This window comes from Epinephelus fuscoguttatus, linkage group LG7 (assembly GCF_011397635.1).
Source record: "Epinephelus fuscoguttatus linkage group LG7, E.fuscoguttatus.final_Chr_v1".
Taxonomy (NCBI): domain Eukaryota; kingdom Metazoa; phylum Chordata; class Actinopteri; order Perciformes; family Serranidae; genus Epinephelus; species Epinephelus fuscoguttatus.
The window spans coordinates 29,284,207-29,310,493 of record NC_064758.1 but is presented as its reverse complement, the minus strand read 5'-3'; the positions used below and the strand labels follow the sequence as shown (position 1 = coordinate 29,310,493).

The following is a 26,287-nucleotide window of genomic DNA, read 5'->3' as shown; positions in this document are numbered from 1 at the left end:
CCTACAGCAGCAGGAGGTCTGACCTCATCTCCATAAAACCTGGTGGCTTCAGTGACTGCCCGCTTATGTAATGACTATAAAAGGTGCAATTATGTGGTTAAGATCTTTAATTAAGGTCACGCTTACATTTTGGAGCAGCTTTTCATAAACTTTAAACCCAAGAAACTATATCTTTCCATCTCTTTACAAAACACAGACTTTGTACTTATTTACAGGGAGATGAGCAAACCTTCATAAAGCAGGTTAATATCTACTGATCAAGTCTGAGATTTTTCCATAACATCATATGCATGCAAATATATAAACATGATTAAACTCTGAATGGATGCCAAATTTAGGTTTGGGCGTATTTACATATTCAGATTTGTGTTATGCAAGTTTCCAAAAACATGACATTAAATATGACAACAGTTTCTTGTGGTGGCTACTGGTAAGATGGGATACAATACACTAAAAAGCATGCATTTAAATTATACTGTGTTATTATGTAATACTGACTTCCCTTATGTAAACAGGTGATGTACAGTCTATGGCTGCACCTAACTTAACCTTGTATGTGGTTTCACTGACACAACAATGCTGTGCAATACTGAATCTGAGTGGCTCATAAAACAATAACACAATAAACAGCAGCTGGTGCAGAAATAAAAACAAAATTGATATCTGATCATCATCACCTTCACTGTCTATGGAAGCAACTGTATCTAAAATGGAAAGCAGAGGCAAACAGACAGGAGTTGGATACTTAAAGCAGGGTAGGCACTTTCATTTTGGTGTCACTGGGCAAAAAAATCCCCATAATAAATACTGAGCTTATTGTAATTTAAGTGGACTGAGAGAAAACTAGACTGCTGCATCTCCATTTGGCTCTGTTCTCATGCTCGGGCTTTAGAAAGTCTAGACTGATGAAAGACTGTTTCTAGTGGCTGTTCTACGGCACATCCCTTCAGTGAAAGCCTGATTCAATGGCCCACAGAGAAAGTTGCTATTCCAACATCGGCAACAACTGCCTACACTGGAAGGCAACCCAAAAAAGAAAGATGGACTTGTCAAAAAGAGAGTCTGACAATGAACAAAATAAAACTCAGTGTTTAAGAGATGGAGAGGAAATTTTTCGAATAGTTTAGCTTCTGCTAACTAGAGCTAAAGACTCATAGCTGCAGCTTTAAGTTTGTGTTTCTGAAGCTAACATTAGCTAGAGCAATGGTTCCCAACTGGTCCAGCAACGAGGTCTAGATTTCTCCTCACTCCTTGGTTCAAGGTCCACACAGTTTAGTATTTTCAGTGTCATACTTGCCTATGGCTTTGTCATTGAGCTAGTTTGTCAAGTACTTTTCCATAAATCATTCACTCTACAGCAAGAAAACGGCACTCAAAAGTAAAGCTCTGTGCCGGAAAGTCACTGTACTTAAAATGTATTTAAGTATGGATCTGCCACCCACCAGTTGGGAACCACTGAACTAGAGCCTTGAATCACTGTGTCCTCAGTCTAGCTCCCCAGCACTACAGACCACCTGGCCAGGAAGAGAGTGGGCAGCAGCTCCAGAGACGGGCCCTCAGCTAGCAGCTGCAGCAACTAGAACTCAGCCAGCGCTTAGGACTGGCCACCAGCCTGCTGTAACTGCTAGAGCTGAATTCCAGTTGCTACAGCCACCGAATGAGGGTCCGTCCCAGTAGTCACTGCCTGCCCTCTCCCTGGTGAAGCAGTTCACAGCTACAAGGAGCAAGGCGGAGGGACTGCAGGGTGTGGTAGCTAGCTAATCCTTGTCTCATTTGATAAACAAATCAGTTCTCCAAATAAAAAACAGGATTAAATAAATCAGTGTATGGGAAACACTTTGTTACTGTAGGAAGCACGTGCATATGCCCACGGTCCATGTTCATAAATGTAAAACACTTTCTGAAACTCTGCTCTGTCTGTTCAAATACTTTCCCGCAGTTATTCAGAAGTGTCTAAAATGTCCTAAAATGGCCCATTTTTACACTGATATTGGTTCTGGTGCCCACCACAATTATAAACCGATGTATTATGTATCTAGGGCAGTCATCATGCACTCAGTTAGGGGCTGCATTATTGTGACAATATTTATTATTCTGACAGTTACAGAGATGTGTTACATTTAGGGAGGGTCAAACTCCAGGTGATCCCTCTAAAATATCATCCTCATCATATATATTTAGAGCTAATTACGTGTGTAGCATATCTTTACATTCATTAATGAAAAATCCTATAAGTCATGAGAGTAGACAGAAAGAAACGACCCAACTAGAGTTCCTTCAAATAATAATAGGCATACAAACTAATTCATTTGCACACAAAACTGACATTCTTTTATTAATGTATCTCTCATCTAAAATAGAGCATCTTAAAAATTAAACAGTGTTAAGTATGAGCCCTCCTAATTAATAGTGCAGATATGATAAGGGGGCAGATTTCTCAGTTTCAGTGCAGAGATGACAAATATGGATTCATCTGTATGAGTGTATGTGTGTGCGTGTGTGTTTGAGCACGTTGCCCTCAGGTCCTGAAGAGCACGGCAGCCGTCACAGCTGTTAGAGCCACAGCAGCCACAGGCCCCCAGATCATCCACGGTTTCTGAAACAAGTGGTGACACAGAAATGGAAACGTGACCGTCACCACATGAAACCGCCCATCATCGTCATCATCATCATAGGACTCGCCAAAGCTTTGACAGAGGGAGCTTGCCAACAAAACCGATGCAGTGCACAGAGAATGCGAGTTAAAAACAGCTCTTTCAGATAAAGATAAAACTCATCCAAGCCAACTGAAAGAGACAGTTGTTAAGCATTAGCCATCCAGACAAGACAAACAGATGTCAGATGTTGAAACTGCATGATTAGAGAGGTTAGAGTCTCTGAGGAGTCAATTTTTGGAGTTTCCCCCCCAAGGAAAGCATTCTGGGGGATGAGGAAAACCTGATTAAGTCATGCAATGATCTAAAAGACGCTGATGGGAATGAAAGATGTAGGCCGATTTGACAGGAGTAATGTGTACCTTACTACCACAATGCGCCGAAGCACCAATACAGCAAAGCCAGGATAAGGCCGATGACTATGGCTTGAACAGGCAGCAATAGGGATGTCTACAGAAGGGAAGGGATATTACAGTAATCAACTGCAATGGGACATACTTTAGTCGGGCGTGGCTTTATTAATAAACCCCTTCAGTCAGTAGTCTCTGTTTGTAATTGGTGTTTACACAAATCTCAAAGTCACACACGGTTGTCAATGTCTAAAAGCAACAGTGAAAGACAGCGGATGAGTAAAGAGGAGCAGGTGTGCTGCTGAGATAAAAAATATTTTGTGAATCCTTTAAAAGATTCATGTTTTATGCCTGGAGGTATACAAAATAAACAGATGCTCATTGTATTGTTGCAAAATCTGAAGCAAAGCTCATGCTTCTAAAACCAAATCAACTGAAGATGTTTGCTTCTTATGCAAAGCTATGGTGCTGTTTTTTTAACTTCATTGCAGATCATTATTTCTACACTTTAAGCACATTTTAATATGTTATTTGTCAAACAGTTATATGTGATTTTGTTAGTGTATAATAACCAGCACTCACCTTTGTCCCTTTGTCCTGTAAGTCCTTCATGTTGGCTTTGCACTCCTCAAACTCCTCCCTAAGCGACTGTTTCTCCTGCTCAGTCTTCTCGTATTTTTCCTTCAGGTCTGACAGCTCCGTCTGAGCCTCCTCATACTGCGTAAAGCAAGTTATTATTTTCAACTTAAAGGAACACTTCACCTGAAACGACCATTTGTGTGCCAATTACCCACCGTGTGTTACCTTGAATTAGTGAGGAAAACCTGGTCACTGGGGACTAGGGATGCACGCGATTAGTCATTTAAACAATTAAACATCCGCCCCTTTGCTAGTCGACACTAGAAATATTAGTCGGTTAAACCAATTAGTGTTTTATTCACGTACAAGGCCGCTTAACTGTCATGCAGCTGCCCGCCACTAGTGGGAGCTACAGAGCCGTCAGACAGCACCATGTTATAAATACTTAACAACGAATTGTGCTAAATTTTGACTGTTTTCTGAGTGTTTTCCTTTTTTAAGACTAGTCGACTAGTCTTAATTAAAATTTTCGTTTAGTTGCCAGAGAAACATCCCTAATGGGGACCACGTTTAACAACAACAAACTATCTCAAAAACACTTGTTAAAAAACTCTCCCACAACTCGTGCAGAATAATAAAGTCTCTTTTATCCAGCTATATGCTCAACACTTCCCACACACATGCATTTTTATTTAATAAAGTTTGCCAAATAAAACACTATAAATATAAAACTGTTGTATGAGTTTTTGAAAGGATGTTTTGATATAGTTTTGCTGCTGTTAAAGTGGTCCCCATTGGATTTAATTCATAAGGAATGTTTGCTTTTTTGGATTCTTCGTTTACTGTGAAGGTGTGTGAGAAAAACAAATTTCTTTTCATGAATTCAAGGTAACGCACGGTGAGTAACTGATATACAAGTTATAATTTGGGAGGTGAAGTACTGCTTTAAAGTAATGACAAGACAAATTCATTTCATTCAGATGTTTGTTCATGGTATATTTGGCTAACAAAGGAGCATGCTGCGGCCAAAGGTTGCTGATGTGAGTATCAGTGATTGATTCAAGGTGTTGACAGTTTCTTTCAGTCTTTGTCCTCCAACAGGGCCTAACAGGACGAGCGAAGGGCACAGTGAGAGCACTTAGTCCACATTTATTTAGAAGCTGAATGAGTCACACTACATTGGGATGAATGACTTGTGGTTAAGGATGACTTCATCTCTGCTTTCTGCTATTCAACAGTGCTGCTCCTGTCTGAGAGTCACAGTGGCTGATCCATCCCCATCCAGCCTGTTAAACCTGACTGGGAGCATACAACATTGTGGCACCTCCAACAACAACCTCTTACCGTGGGCTGTTCGGATTGTGGGATGCTTTAAGTTTCACAACCTTTTGTTTTAAGAGAGAGGCTGCGAGTCACTTCAAAACAGCTTTAGTGACTTACTTAGTATCTATGAGCCAGTGGAGGAGGCCATTAATGCAGTCTGTGTCCCGGGGTGGGTGGGATCAATGAAAATCACAGTAGGTAATGAGTTCAGGACGTGTATTTATTAGCTTTCTCAAAGCAAAAGATCAGTACTAACTGGGCACAAATTCTCAGGGACACATACTTGGTCCTACTTTTAGGCAGAGTAAAGAAATCTCTTTTCGACCTCAGGAAATCATCCTAGTCTTAATGTCCTAAAGGGACAGTTTACTTCCAAAATCAAGAATTAATATTTGTCCTCTTGCCTGCAGTGCTTTTTATCGATCTAAATGGTTTTGGTGTGGCTTGCCCGGTGTTGGAGATGTCTGCCATCTCACGAATATATTGGAACTAGATGACACTAGGCTTGTGTACCTCAAGCCGAGTGCCATCTAACTCCACTGTATTCAATGAAGGCAGACATCTCGACACCTGATATTTCCAACACATGGCAACTCACACCAAAGCAATCTGACAAACAGCGCTATGGGTAAGAGAAGAAAAATTCTGAGGTGAACTGTCCCTTTAAACATCCTCTCTGATGACCAGAACAAGTAAAAAACATTTGGATTAGATGACTGCAGGCTGCTGACTGTCTGATAAACCTCTTATTACATTATAACTGATAGTGAGTGAGGATACAATATCAAATAATGTGTGCAGGCAAATAAATCACTTAAACATCATGAGACACTACATGCCCAGATAAAAAGCAGTCAAGGGCCCAGACAGACAGATAAAGGATCAGGGCCTGTAGTTATCAAGTGAAAATCAGCCCTAAATGGAGTTGCACATTGGTCTGTTTGATTGATCCTATGTCTTAGGCACTGGGGTTAACCCTTTTATCAACTTTCTCATTGAGAAATAGTGTTACGGTTTCACTACTACCAGCATAAAGGGTGACGAAATCTACATGGAGAGATGCCTTCATATCAGAACTTACTGGTTATTCATACTTGATCCTTGACGCCGGGTTTAATCTAATTTTATAGTTCTGTGCGTCATTACAGTGTGATTTTATTTGCTCTCAACAGAGAACTTCTACCCTTCGCTGAGTGTGCATGTAGGAAGTTTCATAAATACTGTAACACCTTGTAAAGCAGCGTGTCAGCAGCAGCAGCTGCAGTCCTCAGGCAGTTTCTACACTGGATCCATTCTGCCACGGCGCTGCTGTGCACTCAGGGCTGTTTTCACATATCTCACAGATCAATACACAATAATTTATTTGTATATAGACTTGAAGACTTTGGCCAGCTTGGGCAGTGACCAGTGCAGGCGATGTAGACAGCTGCACTGGTTATAATGGAGCAGTATTTGTTAAATTAGTCACAGGATTAGAAACTGACTGAGTAACAACAACTGTACACAAGGGGTAAATGCCAGGTTTATTCTTAGCTCTACTGTTAATTCCTGGGAGTGATTCTGAGATGCTTGACACTTTGGCTAATTTTCTGGTCTTTGGAGAACGTACCTCTCTCTGCAGAGCCTTGCTGCGGCTGTCTGCCTCATCCAGTTGGGTTTGCAGCTTGGTGCTGTCCTGCTGATGCTGGAGCTGCAGGGTCGCCAGCCTCTTCTCCAACTCCTGCTGGGATCTCTCCAGGGCTTTGAGGCTGTTGCTCAGCTCAGAATTCTGGGCACGCGAACTACCAGAAACAAAACAACACTGAGTTCAAAAGGTGAAGGATCACACGAAGAGAAGAGTAAACTGTGCAGTGAAACATCTTGGAATACAGTCAAGCAAATGAGACTGAGGAAGCACAAAGGGGGGGGGAGCTGAGCTCGTGGTGATGTAGCTCAGTGCACTGACCTGGCAAGGTCTTTCTCCAGCTGCTGCTGTCTCTGCAGCACGGCCTCTTTCTCAGAGCGCAGAGCTGTGCACTCACTCTGCAGGTTGCCCTTCTCTTTCTGGTGAGTCTTGAGGAGTTCCTCCTTCTCTGCCCTGAGGGAAGCACACTCACTTTGCAAACTGCTCCTTTCCTTCTGGTGCTTATTCACTGTGTCTTGTTTTTCAGAACGCAGGACGGAGCACTCCTTCTGAAGACCATTACACTCCATCTGCATGGACTGCAGCTCACTGGCTGTGAAAATAAAAGGTTTTATGTAACATTCTCTGAACAGATGCTCTTTTCTTAATTACCTTAGAGACTAGGTTATAATTTCTGTGAACTCCAACAGACTATTGTACATTTGAGTCTGGTAATGCTTGAAACAAACGAGCCATATTTCAATCAGGTCAAACAGAAACTTTAAACCAGCTATTATCATCACATTATGTATCGTTACGTGTGTTTAGACCATTTGGTACCTTGTATCTCTGCAGTTTTCTGCCACTGCTTGCTCTGTTGTTGAAGGTCACGCTGAAGGTTCTCAATCTCACGCTCATATTTGTTGGCAGTCTGACGCCATTTGTCCAGATCCTTCGAGACAGTCGCCAGGTTGTTCTGGATAATGGCGACATCACGGTCCCGCTCAGTAGTGGCTGCCTCCAAGGCACGTTTCAGCGCCTTCACCTCATCATGTGCGCTCTGTAGCTCGTCGTGTGAACCGGAGGTGACATCTATCTGCTCTCTGAGAATGTCTGTTTCATCTTGGAGCTGCCGCAGCTGGGCTGTCCAAACCATGATCGGTGTTTAGATTAGTAATGTTGATATTTCAAGTAGGATAGATAAAGCTTTTTTAATTCACAACACACAAAGATGTACCTTGAAGATGTTTTATCTGTTTTGCAGATTCATCAGCTTGCTTCTTATTTTCTTTTCTCTCTTCCTGCAAAATACCTACAAAACATGACGGCATTTATTTCATGCATTTGTGATTGTCGGTCAAGTGATTTGTGGGAATCTAACATCAAACATTTGTATCGTTACCTTGTAGCTCCATGAATTTGTGCTTCTCAGTATTAGCTTGCTCCTGGGCCTCTCGAAGCTCATCATTCAAGCGTTGGATGATTTTCTCTGATTCACCAGAGGACCCCATGTTTGACCTGGTCAGGTCATCTGATAATGAAACACAGAACTGAAATCATTATCCAGATTAGACGGTCCTTTGTCCTATCATAAGAGTATCTAGCTTTAAAAAAAGATTGTCTTATCTGCCTGCAGAGTCACTGGAGTGCACACAGAGATGTTAGAAAGTAAAGTTCAAACTATGATGACACATCAGGCAGTAATGATGGCAATTTGCTGCTATACAAATAGAAGAATAACTCAGAGTCCCACCATTTTAATTCTGCCTCAGTCCCAAATACTTAACCAGGGCTGACATACTAGATGATTTCCCAAGATATTAAAATGGGACCATTACATAAACTAATTGCTCACCCAGAAATAGACACAACTGCATTTTTTTAACCAAGCTTTTATTCCAAATTGTCCATTAACCCAGTAACAAACAAGTCTCTGGCACATCTACACTGCTTGTTAACAGTAGGTTATTGTAAACAGTACACAAAGGGAATGGACTAGCCAGCGTTGTCAAGGGTCTGTTGTGTTTCCTAGACGTGGAAACAAGCTCCACAAATACTTGGCCTTTGCAATTCCCAGTGAATATCTTGATCCCCTAATCTACCGTGGCTAGGAAAAGAGATGACCTCATCTCGGAGTGAGCATTTGGCAGAGGCGAAAAACAAGAGTCAGGACAGGTCAAGCATGTGCACCATATATGGGCACATCAGAGCACTGCCATGAAGTGCTGCATTTGTCATGAAAACTGTGATTTCATTGTGTCTGGCACGCGTGGCGCACCGCAGAAATACACACATGTATTGTTAACAGCACTACCAGATGGCGCTGATAAATGTCCCTAAAATGAAAGGGTATGTAACGACTGCTGGAGGCTGGTGGCACCCTCTGACTTGAGCACATGACCACCCTGCTGTGTGCCAGACAAAGGATGGGCGGGCAGTGCCCTGTCCTGTATGTGTGCATGAGGTTGTGTGTCCCCTCATGCATGCATATGCATGAGTGAGAGTCAGAATGTGAGTGGGCTTCCTGTACGTGGGGTATGCTCAGTTCATGTGAGAGATGAATGTCGTCCCGGGAGCACGAGATGGAGACAGCATTCCAGATGAGGGCGTCCAACGTGTTATCTTTGGTAGCATTAGTTATCACGGCAGTTATGACTTAGTGTCACGGGCTGACACCTGACAAATAATGGGATTAGCCTGCATGTAAAAATACCTCGCTGACTAGTTGGGGGATACTGAGCATCACACTGCCTCAAGTGACGATAGGAAGAAAAAAATGTAGGGGAAAGTCTTTTTTTAGCACAAGTGCTGAAGGCTAAAGCCATCATGGTCTATCTTACCCCGCTGTCTGTTTCCTTCCCAATGAATGTGACAGCGTTCTTAAACCGAATCGGAGGGTTAGCGCGGCTCACGCTGAATGTCTAACAGTATTCAGTGGGTCTCTATAAAACTGCTGATAAAACTGCCAGGAGTGATATCATTTTACAACCCCACAATGTGCTGTCTTTGACGGAAACTGAGAAATATCCTCATAATTTCTGAGAGGACTGAGGTGCCGTTGTTGTGAGGACACTGTTTGCTTTGTACTGCCTATGTAAAGTGCAGTGTAGCATTACAAATTCATTCATCATGCAAAATTGATTCGCTCTGTAATATGCTCACACATTTTCTCATGTTGATTTCTATGCTCTCTGTATTGCACTATCACTTGCAATCTTTTAATAAGCTTCCCTAAATGGCACGAACAGTCAGCTGATGTGCCCCCTGTGCAAAGAGACTCCATCTTCTAATAAGCTGTTGACACTAGAGAAATCAGCCTCTTAAACAAGGCCATCTAAAGCACTCGCTAAAGCAAACTGACTGCCCTTACCGGCTCAGGCGCTCCTCTTAACTGTGACTCATGCTTTTTCTCTCTCCTCACATCGTCAGTTAGTAAAAATATGCTGTGTCAGTTAAGAGCCATTTGAACATCGAAACAAGTCATTCACAAAAAAAAACAGCTAGGTTACCTTTGATGAGAGACACGTTGTTCAGGGGGTCACTCAGCTCTTTCTCATCCATTTGTTATCTGTAAAGAAAAGGTTTAACTACATATCAAGCCAACAAACAGATGTTAAATCACAAGTTAATGTTGACAAATAAAATACACTTAATAAATATCTTATCTACATTATAAAGATATGTTTGCTGCTGTTATAGTCAATAATTTGAGCATTTTCAAAAAGGTAAACACAAAAATGCATGCTCATCCATCAATACATAACAGGTACTTTTTAAAGAGGCAGCTGCATAGATGCTGAGACTTTTCCTTTGAGGACTAGGTCTCACAAATAGTACCAATTAAAGGTTAAGAATACAACTTAGTAGGAGATATTACCTTAGGGTGATCCAGGAGCTACAGTACTCTATGTGCTGAGGCTACAGCCGTCACTGGCATGAAGAACTCTTCTCCAACTATCAGATTTTTTCAGATGCGAAATGGACCAGTCCAAGCAGTGAGGGGAGGGGAAACACTGAGGGGATGATTGACACTGTGTATCAGACCTCCCTGCTGTTGTTGGGCTAAAGCTGGTGAAAACAAAAAACTGGTTAAATTAAGTGTACAAATATCTTGACTGTGATTAAAAAGCTACACTAGAGGCAAGACAAATGAACGTCCTCAAAAACATGATCCCCCTGTTCTGTGGCTGAAGTCCCCAAGCCCCTCCACACTAGGTCATGCATCCGAGTAGGGCATGTCGGAAGCTGCAGCTGCATAGTGACACACAGAGACGTTTTGTTTAGGGAGCAGAGCTGCTCTCTGACCAGTTGGTACTGATGTGAAAATCTGCAGGATGACACAGAATAGGGACAGCCAGTGTGAGAGTGTGTGCCCTGGACGTGCTGCATCCTCCTCCTCTGTTGTTTTGCCCTGCAGGCCACTCTTCTGTATGGTTAGATCTGCATGTCATCCTGAGGGGTGATGTTGTGCTGTGACTGTTACAGGGATAAATTGTATTGTATTGGAATATAAAATACCTCACTTAGCCTGAGGAAATGTTTAATCAAGATAACGAAAGACAGCAGCTGCCTAATTTGAAAAACATAACATTTAAATACCTCATTGTACATGTAGGCAAATAAACGTTTCCCTCTGGTCAAAAGCTTTCATAACTTATCGTGTCACATCAAAAATCCCCTGAATAATGTATGACGTCCACACACAGACCTCCAGGTTGTGATGCAGGTTTAAAAAAAGAGAGAGCGGGGGTCATGGTTTAGAGGACAGTTAATCTTTTAACTTAATTCCATCTTGCACAATCATGCTAACTTAAGTTAGTCTGCACCCAGTGAAAAGCAGATTTACTGGTGTAGCCTCACTTAATTAAAGGATAACTTCGGTATTTTTCAACCTGGGCCCTATTTCCCCATGTGTATGTGTGCGTGTGATTCATAGGTACAACTTGTTTTAAAATTGGTTCAGTATTGAGGGAGGTGGATGCAGCCGGCAGCCGCGAGGTAGATATAGGGGCAAATGCGTCCCGTATAAGTTTGCGCATTAAAAGTGCTTTTTTCCGCCACTGACTGGTTCAGATCGCCAGTGCTATCTCTGTAAATAGCATGCTAAGTGTTTCGAACATTGTTTATGTAACATTACCTCCACTGTGTCTGTAGCTCTCTCTACTCGTGGGACAGCCATTTTCTTGAGGAAGAGGTGTTTCGGGATTGGATGTCTTCTCTTCTTCGGCTGGCAGTAGTCATCTTGGGAGAAGTGAGCACTGCAGACCCGATGGTCTGCAAGGCGCAGTGTCTGGAGAGGAGTGTTAGCATCCATTTGTAGCACAACTAGCCACAACTTCAGCATCTCGCCGTCCGACAAAAGCAGCCTATGAAAGCTGTACGGCGTGTTGCGCGCCATCCTGTTCTTGCAATTCGGATAAGCACAAACACAAACCATTGTTTTCAATCGATGCAGTAAAACTCTCAACTGTACTCCGGGACAATCAGCGCCACTCTAAGCGGCACTCAGCATGGCTCCTCTGTTTTCTTCCAGCAACAAGCAAAGCTCTCGTGAAATGACGTCACACACAGCCCAGAGCAAGTGAAGGGTAAGGGAAACGCTTAGTATGCTATTTACAGAGATAGCACTGGCAATCTGAACCGGTCAGTGGCGAAAAAAAAAGCACTTTTAATGCGCAAACTTACATGGGATGCATTTGCCCCTATATCTACCTCACGGCTGCCGGCTGCATCCGCCTCCCTCAATACTGAACCAATTTTAAAACGAGTTGTACCTATGAATCATACGCGCACATACACATGGGGAAATAGGGCCCAGGTTGAAAAATACCGAAGTTATCCTTTAAGTCTGTACAATTGCATGTCATTAATGGTGATATTATGCATCATCATAACATTAATGCCACGGGCTCAATGGGGCAAGTGTGAACAGCTCTCCTGTCAATTTTTTGTCTAGGTAAGTGCATCTTAGATCCGATTTTTCCACGTTTTTGTGTCTAAGTGACTAATAAAGACAACAGTTTTAAAAATTGGTTCAGTATTGAGAGAGATTACTGCAAACACAGTGGCAAAACAAGCTGCAATGTGATCCTAGAATTGTGCACAACTTCACTTTAATAGTTATCCCAAAGGAAATTTGATCTGCGGCAGGCATCAAGACACAAAAAACACATCAGAAGGAAATACAAAACACAAAAATTCTCCAGCTCAAGTGAAAACAAAGATACTCCTACCACACTGAACCAGACACGGTTTGAAAACAGTACAGTGAATGCATTGTCAAGTCAAGTAAAGTGCCCTGCAGTGGCAATAGATAAAATGCTCAGTGATAAATAATCAAGGTAATATAAATAGGTAGGCTAAGTAATAAATAATCAAGGCATACAATCAAGGCAAACGATCTAATCCAGATCCACAATAAAGATATAAAAGGCAGCAAACTAGAATAGCACTATCAATTTCATCCATTTTAAGTGCTTGCTTTTGCCACTGACAGGCTCAGATTGTTATTAGAAATGTCTGCCAACAGGACCCTACAGAGAAATTAAGTTTTTCAGCACCTTTCACTGGTCCGTGCTGTGTGTCAGCGTGTGTAACCAAGTCTCACTTAAGGAAGTGTCTCATTATGAAATCTTGCAACATTTCCACGTTGCTGAAATTAGCTAAATATTCAGCCATGCATGGAAAATCTTTTAAATAACACTAACTCACTCTCTCTATACTCCAACACAACAAACTCTTCCCTGCAATCCTCTTTCCACCTCTTACTCAGGGTCCCATCTTAGTGTTCCTGCAACGAGTCCCCGCTTGTGAGTTTTCAGAATCAGATTTCTCCTTAAGTGAGACTTAAGGTAAGGGAAAATATAAATAATACATAATAATATTTGCAGACTCTTCTAATAAAAACCTGAGCCTGTCAGTGGCAAAAAACAAGCACTTTTAGTGGATGTACATTGACGGTGCTCAATTGCCCCAATTACACTGCAGAATTTTCCTTTAATGTTTTATTATAGAAAACTGCACCCTAATCAAAATGTGCAAACCAGTCAGTGTTATAATACAAGTCCTCAACACTTACACACAGTAACAATAAATTTAAGGAGACCGTCAATTGTTGGACATGTCAATGGCTCATCTCGCCTCTACAAACCTCAGCATAAGGGGTTACCTTAGGATTCACAAAGTGAAATGTAAGATCCTATCAATTTAGTTAAAAAAACAGGTCTCTTAATGAGTTTGAGTTTTGCTGTTTGGCCGTATTCCAGCATGACACCTCAGCAATGGTTGGTTGAGCAAGCTGGTACTGAAGTAAAGGTTAACGATATAAAGTTGCAAATCATTCACATATTGGCTGTCAATAATCAACCATTCCAGCCTTCTACTTTATTCTCAGGACATATATAGTATTCATAAACTGTGTCTTGGCAACCCACAAGGGTGTTATTTTTCTCTAGGGAACCCTGAATAGCCAATCTTCAGTTAAAGGGATTAAGACTCTCAATGAAGAGAGCACGCAAAAGGTGTTGTCTAAACAGACAAGTGAAGGGTAAACCCACATCAACCGGTTTTATGGTGTAAGAGTCACCCAGCTTTAAGGCTCTGCAGTAGAACTACTTAATAACTAAAATGTACGGTAGCCTATAAAATCAATACCTCAAGTTGCTTAACCACTGCCCTCTGATCACACACTTCACTACAGGCCACCTTAAAAGGATTTTGTCCGATATGCTTTTACATTTAATAGCACACTGGACTCATACAAAATGTTTGTTCTACAACTAGTCACAAAAATCCACTTGTTTCCCCAGCAAAAAATCTGTCAGTGTCTTGATGTTATTTAATATATCCTATCATGAGCATCCTAGTAGTTGTCCTAAGTAGATGTACAATAGATCTACACTCAGTTGCCAGTTTATTAGGCACACCTTGCTGAAACTAATGCAGTCCTCCAATTTATCCTACCTTGACCTATTGAAAGTGTTTTATAGAGGTGCTGATTTCACTTCATTATCACTTTGGAGGACTACAACCCTCATAGAGACAAGATTTATTGCAGATCATTTGGATAAGACTGCATTAGTATGAACATGATGAACATTATCAACTAGCAACTGGGTGTCGTAGTGTTGGGAAGCTAACTTTTAAATGTAACAACATTACATTTGATTACTTTTTCTTGAACTTTTCTAATAAGTGCTTTAAACTGGGCAATAAAACTGAAGAATATTCGGCGACAGGCAAAAAGATGCAAAGCAGCTGAATAAATGTTACATTCTACATATAAACTTTTTACCTACAGTAAGAGAATATATTTTGATGTAGCCCCTTTGTAATCACATGTAATTACATATTTTATTTTACACAGTAACTGAAATTGGTTAGTAACATTTAAATTTATTCACAACTAGTAACTAGTTACATGTATCTCATTACTCCCCAACACTGGATGTGCATTTACGTACATGTGCATTTTAGGAAAGGGATTAAAATAAAATGAATCACTAGGCGATATTGTGATGGTCATCCAAATTAATGTGTTGTTGGTGCTTTGGTGTAATTTGGGCATAAAAAGTTTGAAAAACACTGGCTTAATCCATGAGGTAATTTAACCTGTAATCAACTAATTTGGGGTTATATACATCATCTTAAATTCACCTACACTCTTATCAGAGGCCTGCTTTTCATTTAACATTAGCTAGCTATCTAGCTTGCTTTGCTTAAGTAGCAAACGTTAGCATATTGTTAGCTAACTAATAGCTTAAAATTAGCTAGTTCCTTGTTTTGATTGTTGCCTGATATTTGCTTAATATTAACTTAACATTAATTCAAAGAGTTAAATGTGGCCAAACCATTTTTAAAAAGCATTTAAGGTTCTGTAGCTTACCACCAAACAAACCCAAAATACGGTCAGGGTAGCATTAATTGGCTGTGGTGGCGAACTTAGTTGGAACTAATCAAAGAACGTTTCATGCTAATTGCAAGTTGGGGTTGTAGCTAGTTTCAGTTGACTTATGTTAGTTAGCTGCCTTTAAATTAAATAACCCCCCACTTTTAAGGCTCATTGTAATATTACAGAGGCAGTCTGACAGGCTAAAACCTGAGAAACAGTGTGTTCATGCTTCAAGTGGAAAACATCATTGTGAGTTGCCTGATCAGTGTGGTGGGTGTTGCCTTTCTAACTGTAAGGCTAGCAGTCCGTACAGTTTTACTCAGAGTATAAAACCACCGGCTTAATCCATGAGGTAATTTCACCTGTATTCAACTAATAGGGTTATATATCATCTTAAATTCACCTACACTCTTTATTTAACGTCTGCTAGGTTGCTTTTGTTTAAGTTAGCTTAAGTTTCTGTTTGCTAACTAATAGCTTTACTTTAGCTAGTTCCTTGTTTTGATTGTGGCCTGCTATTTTCTTTATATTTATTTAACATTAGGGTAGAGAGTTAAATGTGGCTCAACCATTGTTAAAAAGTATTTAAGGTGCTGTAACTTACCATCAAACAACCCCAAAATGGGGCCAGGATAGCATTAATTGGCTGTGGTGGCTAACTTAGCCGGAACTAATCAGATGACGTTTCATGCTAATTGGAAGCTGGAGGTGTAGCTAGTTTCAGTTGTTGACTTATGTTAGTTAGCTGCCTTTAAGATAAGATACAACCCCACTTTTATGGCTCATTGTAATGTTAAAGAGGCAGTCTCAAAAGCTGCAACCTATGGGACAACAACAGTGTGCTCATGCTCCAAATGGAAAACATCACTGAAAGTTGCCTAATCAGTGGTGGGTGTTGCCTTTCTGACTTACGTGTCAAGCTAGCGGTCCGTACGGTTTTACTCATAGGGGTAAAGTGATAGACTTTCAGGGAGGAGGTGGAAACATCACTGCAAAGGTTTTCAGTTAGCTGACTTAACTCACCAGATGTTCGACAAGTGATTTCCACGGTTTCTGGTTTATCTTTTCGCCCGTGCTGTTGATCTCGAGCGTTTTTCTGCTCCCCGATGACTTCCTCGATCTCAGCCTGGATTTGGAGTGAGAGATTTTGGCTTCCCGAAAATGTTACATGGGCGGACCTGGAGCGACCACCACCTGGTGCGGAGTATCCCAAGATGAGACACATACTATACGCCCTGCCTCTGGCTGTCGGAGTTTTTCTACTTAGACTGCTTTTTGAAAGGTAAAGTACACCTTTGTGCTTGTTTGTTAATTTCTGCTCTTCAGCTCTTCATGTGGGTGCGTGCTCTGTGCGCGTGCACAGTTGCGTGCTTCAGCCGATGTGGCAACTTGCAGTTGCTCTGGAAAAAAGGGGAAAACAAAACAAAAAAAAACCCCACCAAAATCATTGCAAGAATTTGTACGTGTGAGTCATTCATCATGCACGCAAACTGGAAACCAAAGAGAAGCAGCAAATATAAAATCCTGAGCTGTTGCTGTCACTCATAAAGTTGGTTGTTGTGAAATTAGACAGATCTCTTTTAACAAATTGACTTCATAAGATGGGACTGCTTCAGTCTCTGTCTCTCCATGTGACACATAATTACAGGCTGCCTCTTTTCCTGTTGTTGGTTTTACCTTAGCCTCTTATTAGTACTGTTAGCATTCCTTTGAGCTGATGACACATCAAATTACTCCACTGGCTTGAAACACATATTTACCTTGCTCAGCAAGATAGTTTTCGAAGGATAGTTTAGGTATAACAAAACAGGCATGGCATATAGTGTGAATCCTTTTGTGATGACTGGAAACTGAGCCTGGGTTACTGGCTTTAAAAACCAGTCTGTGTAGTATGTATCAGTCTTTCTCAGCCCAAATCTTTATGGAACAGAGGGTCAAAAGTTTTACAGCAAAGTACAGCTAAATTACTACACTGGCTTGAAACACGTTTGCTTTGCAAGATAGTTTTTAAAGGATAGTTTGAATTGCTTTAGTGATGACTGGAAACTGAGCCTGGGTTATGGGCTTTAAACCAGTCTGTGTAGCATATATCAGCCTTCCTCAGTCCAAATCTTTATAGAACAGAAAGTCAAAACTTTTACAGCAGTGTACAGCTAAAGTAGAAGTAGCCCTTGCATCATTTAGAGAGCAATTTCCAGTGAAAGGGCAGGCCCAAAACCCAGTCTGTGCTCCTATTCATTCACTGTTCTTCCATGTTCGGATAAACTATTCCAGATAAGTGGGGTGCTGTGAGATTGAGATGTAAAAAATTGCTGGGTTTGAGCATGAACTCAACTCAGATGATCTTGTGACACACATCATTGTTTTGGTTAGAGGCGGCCCTCCACATCCCTGTGTCTCCCACCCTCACATGACAGGTCATCACACTCTGTTTAGACTAGGTGCTACATTCCTCAGGATTCCTCCTAACGCTCGCCTGTGTCTCCTTTATTATTCCTCTCACCCTCCCTCTAAGACAAAGTCAAACATTACTTTGTGAGCAAACTGCAAACTCAACAGTTCAAGTCGGTGAATGAAGCTCTTAGTCAGTCCTAGCTAATGGTTCATCTGTGTCCTAAGGCCTGTACAACGTGCTCAACTTATTTCTCTGACTCTCTCTGTGTCTGTGTGTGTCTCTTATTCCTTCACCATCTCTGCCCCCCCCTCCCTGCACCCTCCTCTCTCTCTCTCTCTCTCTCTCTCTCTCTCTCTCTCTCTCCCTCTCTTTTTTTGCTTCGGTCTGTGTGTATACAGGCTAGTGGCCAAACCCTGTGCCCACATACTTCAGATTCAGGCGGGAGTGCCTCGGCAAGCTCAGCCTAATGCTGTCCTGGAGAAGGTGTATCTGTCCAAAACGGTACATAAGGCCCATGTTTGTTCTGTAGTCCCATTAAATGTTCCTCTGCACATTAGAGCACTAATATTACTGCACTGGAATATAATAATTAAAGCAGTGTGACAGTCATATCTGCTGCTGTTGTGCTTTTGCAATGAAAAGCAAATGATTTCTGTTTATCCTGCGCTGTCCACTTTAGAGTCCTGACACGAGGCAACTGGAGGGACTCACTAAGCAGCTGGACTGGGATGAACGGAAAATACAGAGATGGTTTCGGGTCCGTCGCAACCAAGACAGGCCCAGCATGCAGAAAAAGTTCTGTGAGAGCATGTAAGTTCATACTTATGTTCTTAATAAACTGCTGTGTAGTGTGAAACCTCAATCTCAGAATTATGATGAATGTATCCGTTAAAAAATACTGCATTAACAAGACAATAAAAACAATAATTTACGAGATTATTGTTTTGTTTTAAAGAAGTATTTCACTGCTGGAAAGGTGGTCTTTCCATAAAAGTGGGCTGTCCATGCAGTAGAAAGGTGCAATGCAAACACTTTGAAATTAGTGCTACATCACCAGAGAAAAAGAGCTGCAGCATTAGCTATTGCTCAAGAGGTAGAAAGCCTACAACTACCAGAATGCAATATGCTGCACCGGACCAATTGAGTGTCCCAGGAATGAATCCTAAAACCCAGGAATGAGTCAGCATTTCTGCACTCCTGGTCAATGGATTTTTTTGAATAGATTTTTGATTAGATGCCTGAAGTAAGGTCTGTGGTTAACACAAGTTTAAGAGACTTTCACGTTTGAGACTTTTATAGTCATTTTACACTTTTTGTGCATCTTTAAAAAGATGGTTGCTAAGAAGTTGCTAAATGAGACTATAGTCCGTTTTCACAACGAACACGGCTTTACAGTTTCGTCATGGTAGGGATGTTAATTCATGTGACTGTGGTGTAGTTCATTTAAGGCCCAACTTAAGCTTTTCACCCCTGGCGATTGCATTCAGTCTTCAAAGTATCCTAAATGTTTGTTTGCTACAGAGCTTATTTTCTGCAATAATCCAAAATCCAGTGGAGAAATACATTTGGCTTTTTGACAAGGGAACCAGGGTGATGCAAACGTCTGTGTCGGCCTACAGAAAAACATCATCTCTCTAAATGCTCTCTTGCTGATGGGTGACATAATGCAGCTTTACGCAGGAAACAATATGGCAGCTGACTGATAGCAAGCGATCTTGAATTACTGGTTAACAGTAAGCAAAGATGGATGTGTTTCTGAAAATTTGAGGTGAGAAATGGGCGACACAGTAACAGACTCTTGGTTCATATTTAATCAGTGCTGCCTAGTTTTAATCTCAGTTTGGTCTGAGTTTGGAGAAGGGGGGCGGGTCTCTCCCTCGATCTGCTTTTATACTCTTTGTGTCCATGGTGGCGGACATATAAAAATGTGGAAGCACAATCAGTAGTTCATACAACAGCCCTAGAGCCAGCATAAACTTAGGCTGTGAGATGAGCAGGGAATTCTGAGTGCTGGTAAGACAGAGGGAAGTTTACCCCAGTTCATTTACACATACTACTCACAGCTGTTGTGACACAAAGGTGGTTGAAAATCAGCAAAGTATCCCTTTAATTCAGAAAGACAAGCAGACTTTTTTTTTCATTACAACTTTTCTCATAATTTTGAGATAGTAATCTTGTTGATTCACAAAAACAAGGCAAATATTTTGTTCTCAAGTGAATGCAATACACTTCTTTAGGGTTGGACAATATGAAGCAAATCAAATATCACAATATTTATGAGCAAATACCTCAATATCAATATTGTAACAATATCACTGGGTGGACTATCGGTGCTTTCACAAAATATTTACACAGTGAGATATTTGATAAGTAGTAATCAGTAATGTGGATATAATGATTAAGTGAGTAAAGGCAAATAATAAAAACAGCTAAAACAGTCTGTAAGCTCAGAAAATTACATCTATTTACTGTAATGCAGCCTTTAAAACCAGGAAAAGTCAACACTTACAATATCCAAAATCTAAGATCATATCTAGTCTCATACACAATCTCAACATAGTATTGATGTATTGCCCAGTGGTATGCCTCTGTGAATGTTAATCTGTCCATGCTGAACTATCTCAGCAACTACTGGATTGATTGCTGTGAAATTTTATACAGACATTCATGATGAAACTTTGACTGCAGTGACCCCATCTTTACCTCTAGCACAGCCAACAAGTCAACAAGTGTTTTTAACTTGTTCTGTAAAATATCTCTACACCTCTGTTTTTCAAGAAGAGAACAAGTTACATTTTTTGTTTCCCAATTCTCTTTCCTTCCACTTTAGGTGGCGATTTACATTTTACTTAGGGATTTTCATCTATGGCATTCGACATTTGTGGGTGGTGAGTTGCATTTGCATGCTGATTGCTGTTGCACAATACTGAAACTGTTGCACTGAAAGGTGTTTTTGTTGCTCTAATATGCACATTTTATTGGTTTCTGTCAGTCGCCTTGGATGTGGGACACCAGAAAGTGTTGGTACAACTACCCTTTCCAGGTTAGTAGTTTTTGTATGAACTGCACAATCCTCATATTCAGCTGCCTTTACTATGACTCTAATCTGTGCAGCACCATATTGTTGGCAGGCGAGTGGGGCTACATATTTGTTAAAGGTGTTTTTGTTTGACTCCCTCCAAAAGCCTCTGAGTCCTGAACAGTACAACCACTACGCAGCTGAGTTGGCTTTCTATTGGTCTCTGATGTTTTCCCAGTTCATAGACATTAAACGTAAGGTAAGTCATCAACAGCTTAACTAGCACTATTGTGCTGCCTCTCGATACCCGTGCTGAAAACTGCACACCCTTTGTATCTGAATTGTTTGTCATATCATACCCATGTGTTTGCGAGCTTAACTGTCACACCACTTTATGTCACCAGTGTCTTAGCCTATACTGTGATAATGTGCTCTGGCAGAACAGGTTAGACAATGTGATGCTGCACTGCTTCTTATGTATAGCTTCACATCAGCCTGTCATCCCGGTATTTACACAAAGTCTTTGAGTTGGTGTCACAGCAGACGGCTTTGATGGATGCACAAAGACAGGCAGTCTTCATCTCATTGTTCTCATTACCTGCAGTGTTTTTATGTACTCGTATAAATACAGTTCAGGTGGTTCGAGCGTCCACCATTTACCACTTCCTCTTTTTCTGTCGTCTCTCATCGTGTCACTGATGACAGGATTTCGTCATCATGCTTGTCCACCACCTGGCCACCATATTCCTCATCACATTCTCCTATGCCAACAACATGCTAAGAGCTGGCACCTTGGTCATGTGTGTGCACGATGCGTCTGACATCTTCCTCGAGGTAAAGGACTCAGTGGTAAAGTTTCCTTACAGCACCTGCTCTGAGAAGATAAACTGTGTTTGTGTTTGACTCGGCAAAGCCACACGTTGTACAGAATGTAGGCAAACACAGCTGGAAACAATGTGAGCATGGAAATGAAACCACTCTGCCGTGAACTACTTGTATTACCTGTCTGACACATCTCTTATTAGTATTTCGGTGAAGTGATGTCACTGAAATGCAGCAGTACACGTAACAGTAGTTAAAGTTGCTCCGAGCTACATGTCAGAAAGAAAACACATCTTATACAAGCGTTTCACTGACAACTTGTCATTGCTGAGATACTGAAGTGATTTTTTTTTTTTTAATATTGTGAATCATTAATGCCTTGTTTATTCCCCAAGGCTGCCAAGCTCGCCAACTATGCCAAGTACCAGAGGCTATGTGATGGCCTGTTTGTCGTGTTCAGCATAAGCTTTTTCATCACTCGACTCGTCATTTATCCTTTCTGGTGAGTCAAATGAGAGCTTATTTACAAATCAAATTACATAATTTTGCCTATTTGTCACATGTTCAACTATCAGAAGCCACTGTCACACTAAATTAGTATCTTGAAGCAGCAATAGCAAAACCGGCTGCAATGTAATGTTGATGGCAATCATGTTTTTGCCACTGACAGGCTCAGATTATTATTATAAGTGTCTGATGGCATTTTAGAAAGGATCCCTACAGACAAGGACCTTTTTGTTAAACACTAATATCCTTTTTGTTTAATGAGAAACAGCCCTGAAATCGCCATCGCCAAACCCACCAGTCTCCATTTAAATAAACAGTTATTTTGTTATCATACAACAAACTCTGTTACAAGTTAACAGAAACAAATTGAAATTCACAAAAGCCCTCGTGGTTCGTGTTTTCACTGTTCCAACAATCACCAACTCTGGTTTGGTTTGAATAAACCCTTAATTCACCTGGTTAGATGTGAAAACATGCTGGCTCTATACAAGCTTAAATTACTGTTTATTCAAATGGAGTCTGGTGGGTTTGCCAACAGGGATGTTGGGGACGTTTCTGGTTAAGCAAAAAGAACCTTACTCTTTAACAAAAGGTCTATCTCTGTAGGGATCTGTAATCTCTGTAATGTTGTCAGACACTTGAAATAATAATCTGAGCCTATCAGTGGCAAAAATAAGAACTTTCAGCGAACGTGAAGTTGCAGCTGTTCAGCTGTTCTCTGTCAATGTTGGACCACTTACAAAAATTGTTGTTCCCATTGGTCACTTAGACACAAGAAACATGGGAAAATACAGCCTAGGTTGAAAAATACATTAGTTACCCTTTAATGAACTAAAATAATATATTAAGAACTCCACTAACTTCTGTATGTGTGTTTTTGTCGCAGGATTATTTACAGTGTTCTGGTTGAGAGCTGGGAGATCGTCGGACCATATCAGGCCTGGTGGTTGCTTAATGGCCTGCTGTTGGTGCTGCAGACTCTTCACATCATCTGGTTCTACCTCATTGCTCGCATTGCTATCAAAGCCATATTTAAGGGAAAGGTCAGTCTTGACTATCTGTTTTATAGATGTCAGTTGGTCCATCATTTTGGTCCAGACTGAAATTCCTCAACAACTATTGGATGGATTGTCAAGAAAGTCATGGTGACTACTAATGACTTTGGTCATCCTCAGACGTTTGGTCTAGTGCATCTATGAGGTTGACGTTTCTTCAAAAAATGTCTCAACAATTAGTGGATGGATAGCCATGATGTTTTGTGCAGATATTCATGATTCCCAGAGGGCAAAGCTTGACTTGTTAAAATTGTCACTTATACATGGATTATCTCCACACGTACATAAAGGAGCTATATACAACATAGGGAGCATTATTATAGCAGTAAACCACTATTTGCTATGTAAAGATATCGTGGAGTAATATGTTACCAGCTCGCCCTTTTTCAACATTAAGGATGGTGGCCTTGTGGGTAACCTGTGAGTGCTACGTGTGCTTTGTTCTAATGGAGAGAAGCAGCTTTCTCGGGTGTGTCATGGTGGCGGCTGCATGTGGCAAACAGAGATGATAGCAGTGGAAGTGTATAGATAAGCTCAGGGCTACTGTTTAACCTCATGAGAAGGTCATGTTTATGGCTTTGTGGTGAAGACTGCAATAAAGCCATTGTTCATTAAAGGCACCCAAATGCCTCACCATCCTTCCCTCAGCAGAGTGGTCCGGACAGCTAGAAGCTAGTCACCAGCTAATAACAAGCCAAGTGAAATTAATGCAAATAAGCCAGTGTGCTTCAACTACAGTTCGGAGCTGGTAAGCTGTCACAAAGTGAGGTGACAAATAGTGTGTTGTAAACCGAGCTTCTCTGTTCTTTGTTGTGGTAGCCAGTCCAGCAGCGGGTGCATGTTAGTCCATGTGAGTCCCTGTGTATCTCACTGGCTAGCTAATCACCATCGCTCTGCACTGCGCTCATACGGACATTACAGCTGATACCACAGTCTCACCTCACACCATTAGCTGCTAGCTGCTACCTCAGCCACCTCCGTGATGAGAGCTGTGTGCTGTGTCCTGATCCAGTCTCTGAATCATAGATGTGCTCTGAGTACAATGGTGCAGGAGGGAGTCCTAAAACCAGGAACTGAGTTAGCATTTCTGCACGCCTGGTTCCTTCGTCTTGAAGTCAGTGGGTTTTTAGTTAGATGCCTGAAATAAGGTCCGTGGTTAACAGAAGCTTAAGAGACTGACATTTGTTTTACGTCATAAAAGTAGTCAGTAAATACCCCACTCGAGAATTTTTAAGCTTTTACAGGTCTTTAAGAAAGGTGGTTGCTAGTGGCTAAATGAGACCACAGAGTGTTGATTGTGGCTTCACAGCCTTGTCATGGGGGAAACGTTGAAGTCATGTGACCATGGTGTAAATCAATTATAGCGTAAGTACCAAAGTGTTTGCCACAGAGCTTATTTTCTGCAGTAATCCAAAATACCATCAGCTTTTGTTGAGGGAACCGGGGCGGCTGTAACTTCTGGGTTGGCCTGAAAAATAAGGTTACCCCTGCACCACTCTATATGTTTAAGTTTAGCTCATTTAGGAAGGGACAGTGCAAACTCTAACACATGGTATAAAAATGCCAGAATTAGCCTAAAGGCTGTTTTTCGTCTGTAGTCCCATGGCCAAGCTGTTACACAAGGCTACCTAACAGACAACAAAGTAAACAAACAAACAAACAAGCAAACAAAAAAGAACAAACACAAAGACTTTGAAAGACCTTGAACACATCAACAAAAATTGATTTTAACATGATTTTTTAGCCACAACAATTAATGATCATCAAATGTGATTCAATGCTTAAACTTGAGGCAAAACTGATGCAATATAAAAGGAAATACAATGTTTAAAAGCACTCTATTTGTATACAACAACATTTTTACAGATATATATTGTTCCCAGATGTTAAATCGTACTGACTTTGGGGATCCCCTACCTTTTCCCGTGTGTGTGTTTTTTAGTTATGACTCCACAGGTATTAGACGGATTACCATTAAATTTGGTTCAGACGTTTGTGTTCCTCTTTGGATAAATTTGAATACCTTTGGTGATCCTCTGTCTTTGCATTTAGCATCATCTAGTCAAAATTAAGTTGTCCAGTGCTTTGTTTTATGTTCAGATACTTCAAACTGAACTAAAATTTGTGTTAAGTGCTAATTAGAAAACGTTGTCATGCTAACATGCTACACAAAGATGGTGACTGGTTGACATCAGGATGTTAGCAGAGCTGCTAGCGTGGCTGTAAACTTATACTCTTATATCCTCTTAGTCTCTCAAGTCTTTTTACTTTGTTTGCTCACTTGTAAGTGTTAATAAAACTGTTGTTCCTTGTTGTGTTTCATTGTACAGGTGTCAAAAGATGACCGCAGTGACATTGAGAGCAGCTCGGACGAGGAGATTTACTCCAGTTCTGGTAAAAATCCCAGTCAGACCCCAAAACCAAAGGAGAACAGTCACAATGGTAACCTCAGTGGAGAAACTCACTGAGCACCATGAGGGCATGTTTACCTCCAGTGTGGCTTTTATTCACCTGCTGCGTGCCTGTGTGACCCACCTTGTCACTTTGACCTCCTGAAAAGACATTAAACTTTTTATTTGAAATACTTGCTGAGCTGTTCGAACGGAGGACGGACTTGGATACAGCTCTGTGTGTGGCGTACAGACTCAGCACTGTCTTACTGAGTCAGGTTTACACTGTGTGAGGTTTACACCTGCTTTTTGCTTACAAGGAGTAGACAAAGAAATGTGTGTGGTCTGTCTGCACCTCGCTGTGTGAGTGTGTGTGTCTGTGTGGGCATATGTGTGTGTGTGTTCTCCAAGTTAGAAGTTGTTGCAGAGCATGTGGACACTGCTATTGTAAAAACATATTTTCTACTTGTAAATACATTTTTATTAGTGAAATTGGTAATATATTTTACAGCTGTAAAACAAATCACTGCAATCTGCCTAACTGAATATGCTGCTTACTCTGTCGTAAGTTAAATATCTCTGAAATGCCAAAGATTTCCTAATTAAACATTATTGTACCAAATTCAGCAATGAATGTGTAGGATCTGTGTTGTGTTATATATGCACACTTAACTGTATAATGTGAAGGGACACATCTGGT

General features: G+C 41.1%; 2 protein-coding genes across 4 annotated transcripts; one reads left to right on the top strand and one right to left on the bottom strand.

Annotated features, from left to right (window-relative positions):
* Nucleotides 1-89: 89 nt before the first annotated feature.
* Nucleotides 90-16,558, bottom strand: slmapb (sarcolemma associated protein b). Of its 3 annotated transcripts, none has more exons than XM_049580457.1 (11): nt 16,423-16,558; nt 10,387-10,577; nt 10,019-10,077; nt 7,912-8,040; nt 7,747-7,821; nt 7,350-7,652; nt 6,852-7,122; nt 6,516-6,687; nt 3,587-3,721; nt 3,017-3,104; nt 90-2,596 (listed from the first exon to the last, which is right to left on the bottom strand). In XM_049580457.1, the coding sequence occupies exons 3-10, from the start codon at nt 10,068-10,070 to the stop codon at nt 3,021-3,023; spliced, it is 1,221 nt and encodes a 406-aa protein (XP_049436414.1). In that variant the 5' UTR covers nt 10,071-10,077; nt 10,387-10,577; nt 16,423-16,558; the 3' UTR covers nt 90-2,596; nt 3,017-3,020. The 3 variants fall into 3 exon arrangements, with proteins under 3 accessions (XP_049436414.1, XP_049436413.1, XP_049436415.1); XM_049580456.1 differs by lacking the exon at nt 16,423-16,558 and adding an exon at nt 16,004-16,143; XM_049580458.1 differs by lacking the exons at nt 3,017-3,104; nt 16,423-16,558 and adding an exon at nt 16,004-16,143.
* Nucleotides 16,335-26,213, top strand: LOC125891306 (ceramide synthase 5-like). The gene is made up of 10 exons (XM_049580459.1): nt 16,335-16,681; nt 18,193-18,295; nt 18,474-18,604; nt 20,625-20,682; nt 20,787-20,837; nt 20,980-21,072; nt 21,519-21,647; nt 22,031-22,137; nt 23,029-23,185; nt 25,528-26,213. Exons 1-10 carry the CDS (start codon nt 16,506-16,508, stop codon nt 25,663-25,665), a joined length of 1,143 nt encoding a protein of 380 aa, XP_049436416.1. The 5' UTR covers nt 16,335-16,505; the 3' UTR covers nt 25,666-26,213.
* Nucleotides 26,214-26,287: the final 74 nt, after the last annotated feature.

Coding starts and splice junctions, on each gene's coding strand:
- slmapb (XM_049580457.1), bottom strand. CDS start 10,070: ATGGATGAGAAAGAGCTGAGTGACCCCCTGAACAACGTGTCTCTCATC. Junction 8,041..10,018: donor CAACGTGTCTCTCATCAAAG/GTAACCTAGCTG, acceptor TTTCATTATCAG/ATGACCTGACCAGGTCAAAC. Junction 7,822..7,911: donor CAAATTCATGGAGCTACAAG/GTAACGATACAA, acceptor CATGTTTTGTAG/GTATTTTGCAGGAAGAGAGA.
- LOC125891306 (XM_049580459.1), top strand. CDS start 16,506: ATGACTTCCTCGATCTCAGCCTGGATTTGGAGTGAGAGATTTTGGCTT. Junction 16,682..18,192: donor CTTAGACTGCTTTTTGAAAG/GTAAAGTACACC, acceptor GTGTGTATACAG/GCTAGTGGCCAAACCCTGTG. Junction 21,073..21,518: donor TCATAGACATTAAACGTAAG/GTAAGTCATCAA, acceptor CACTGATGACAG/GATTTCGTCATCATGCTTGT.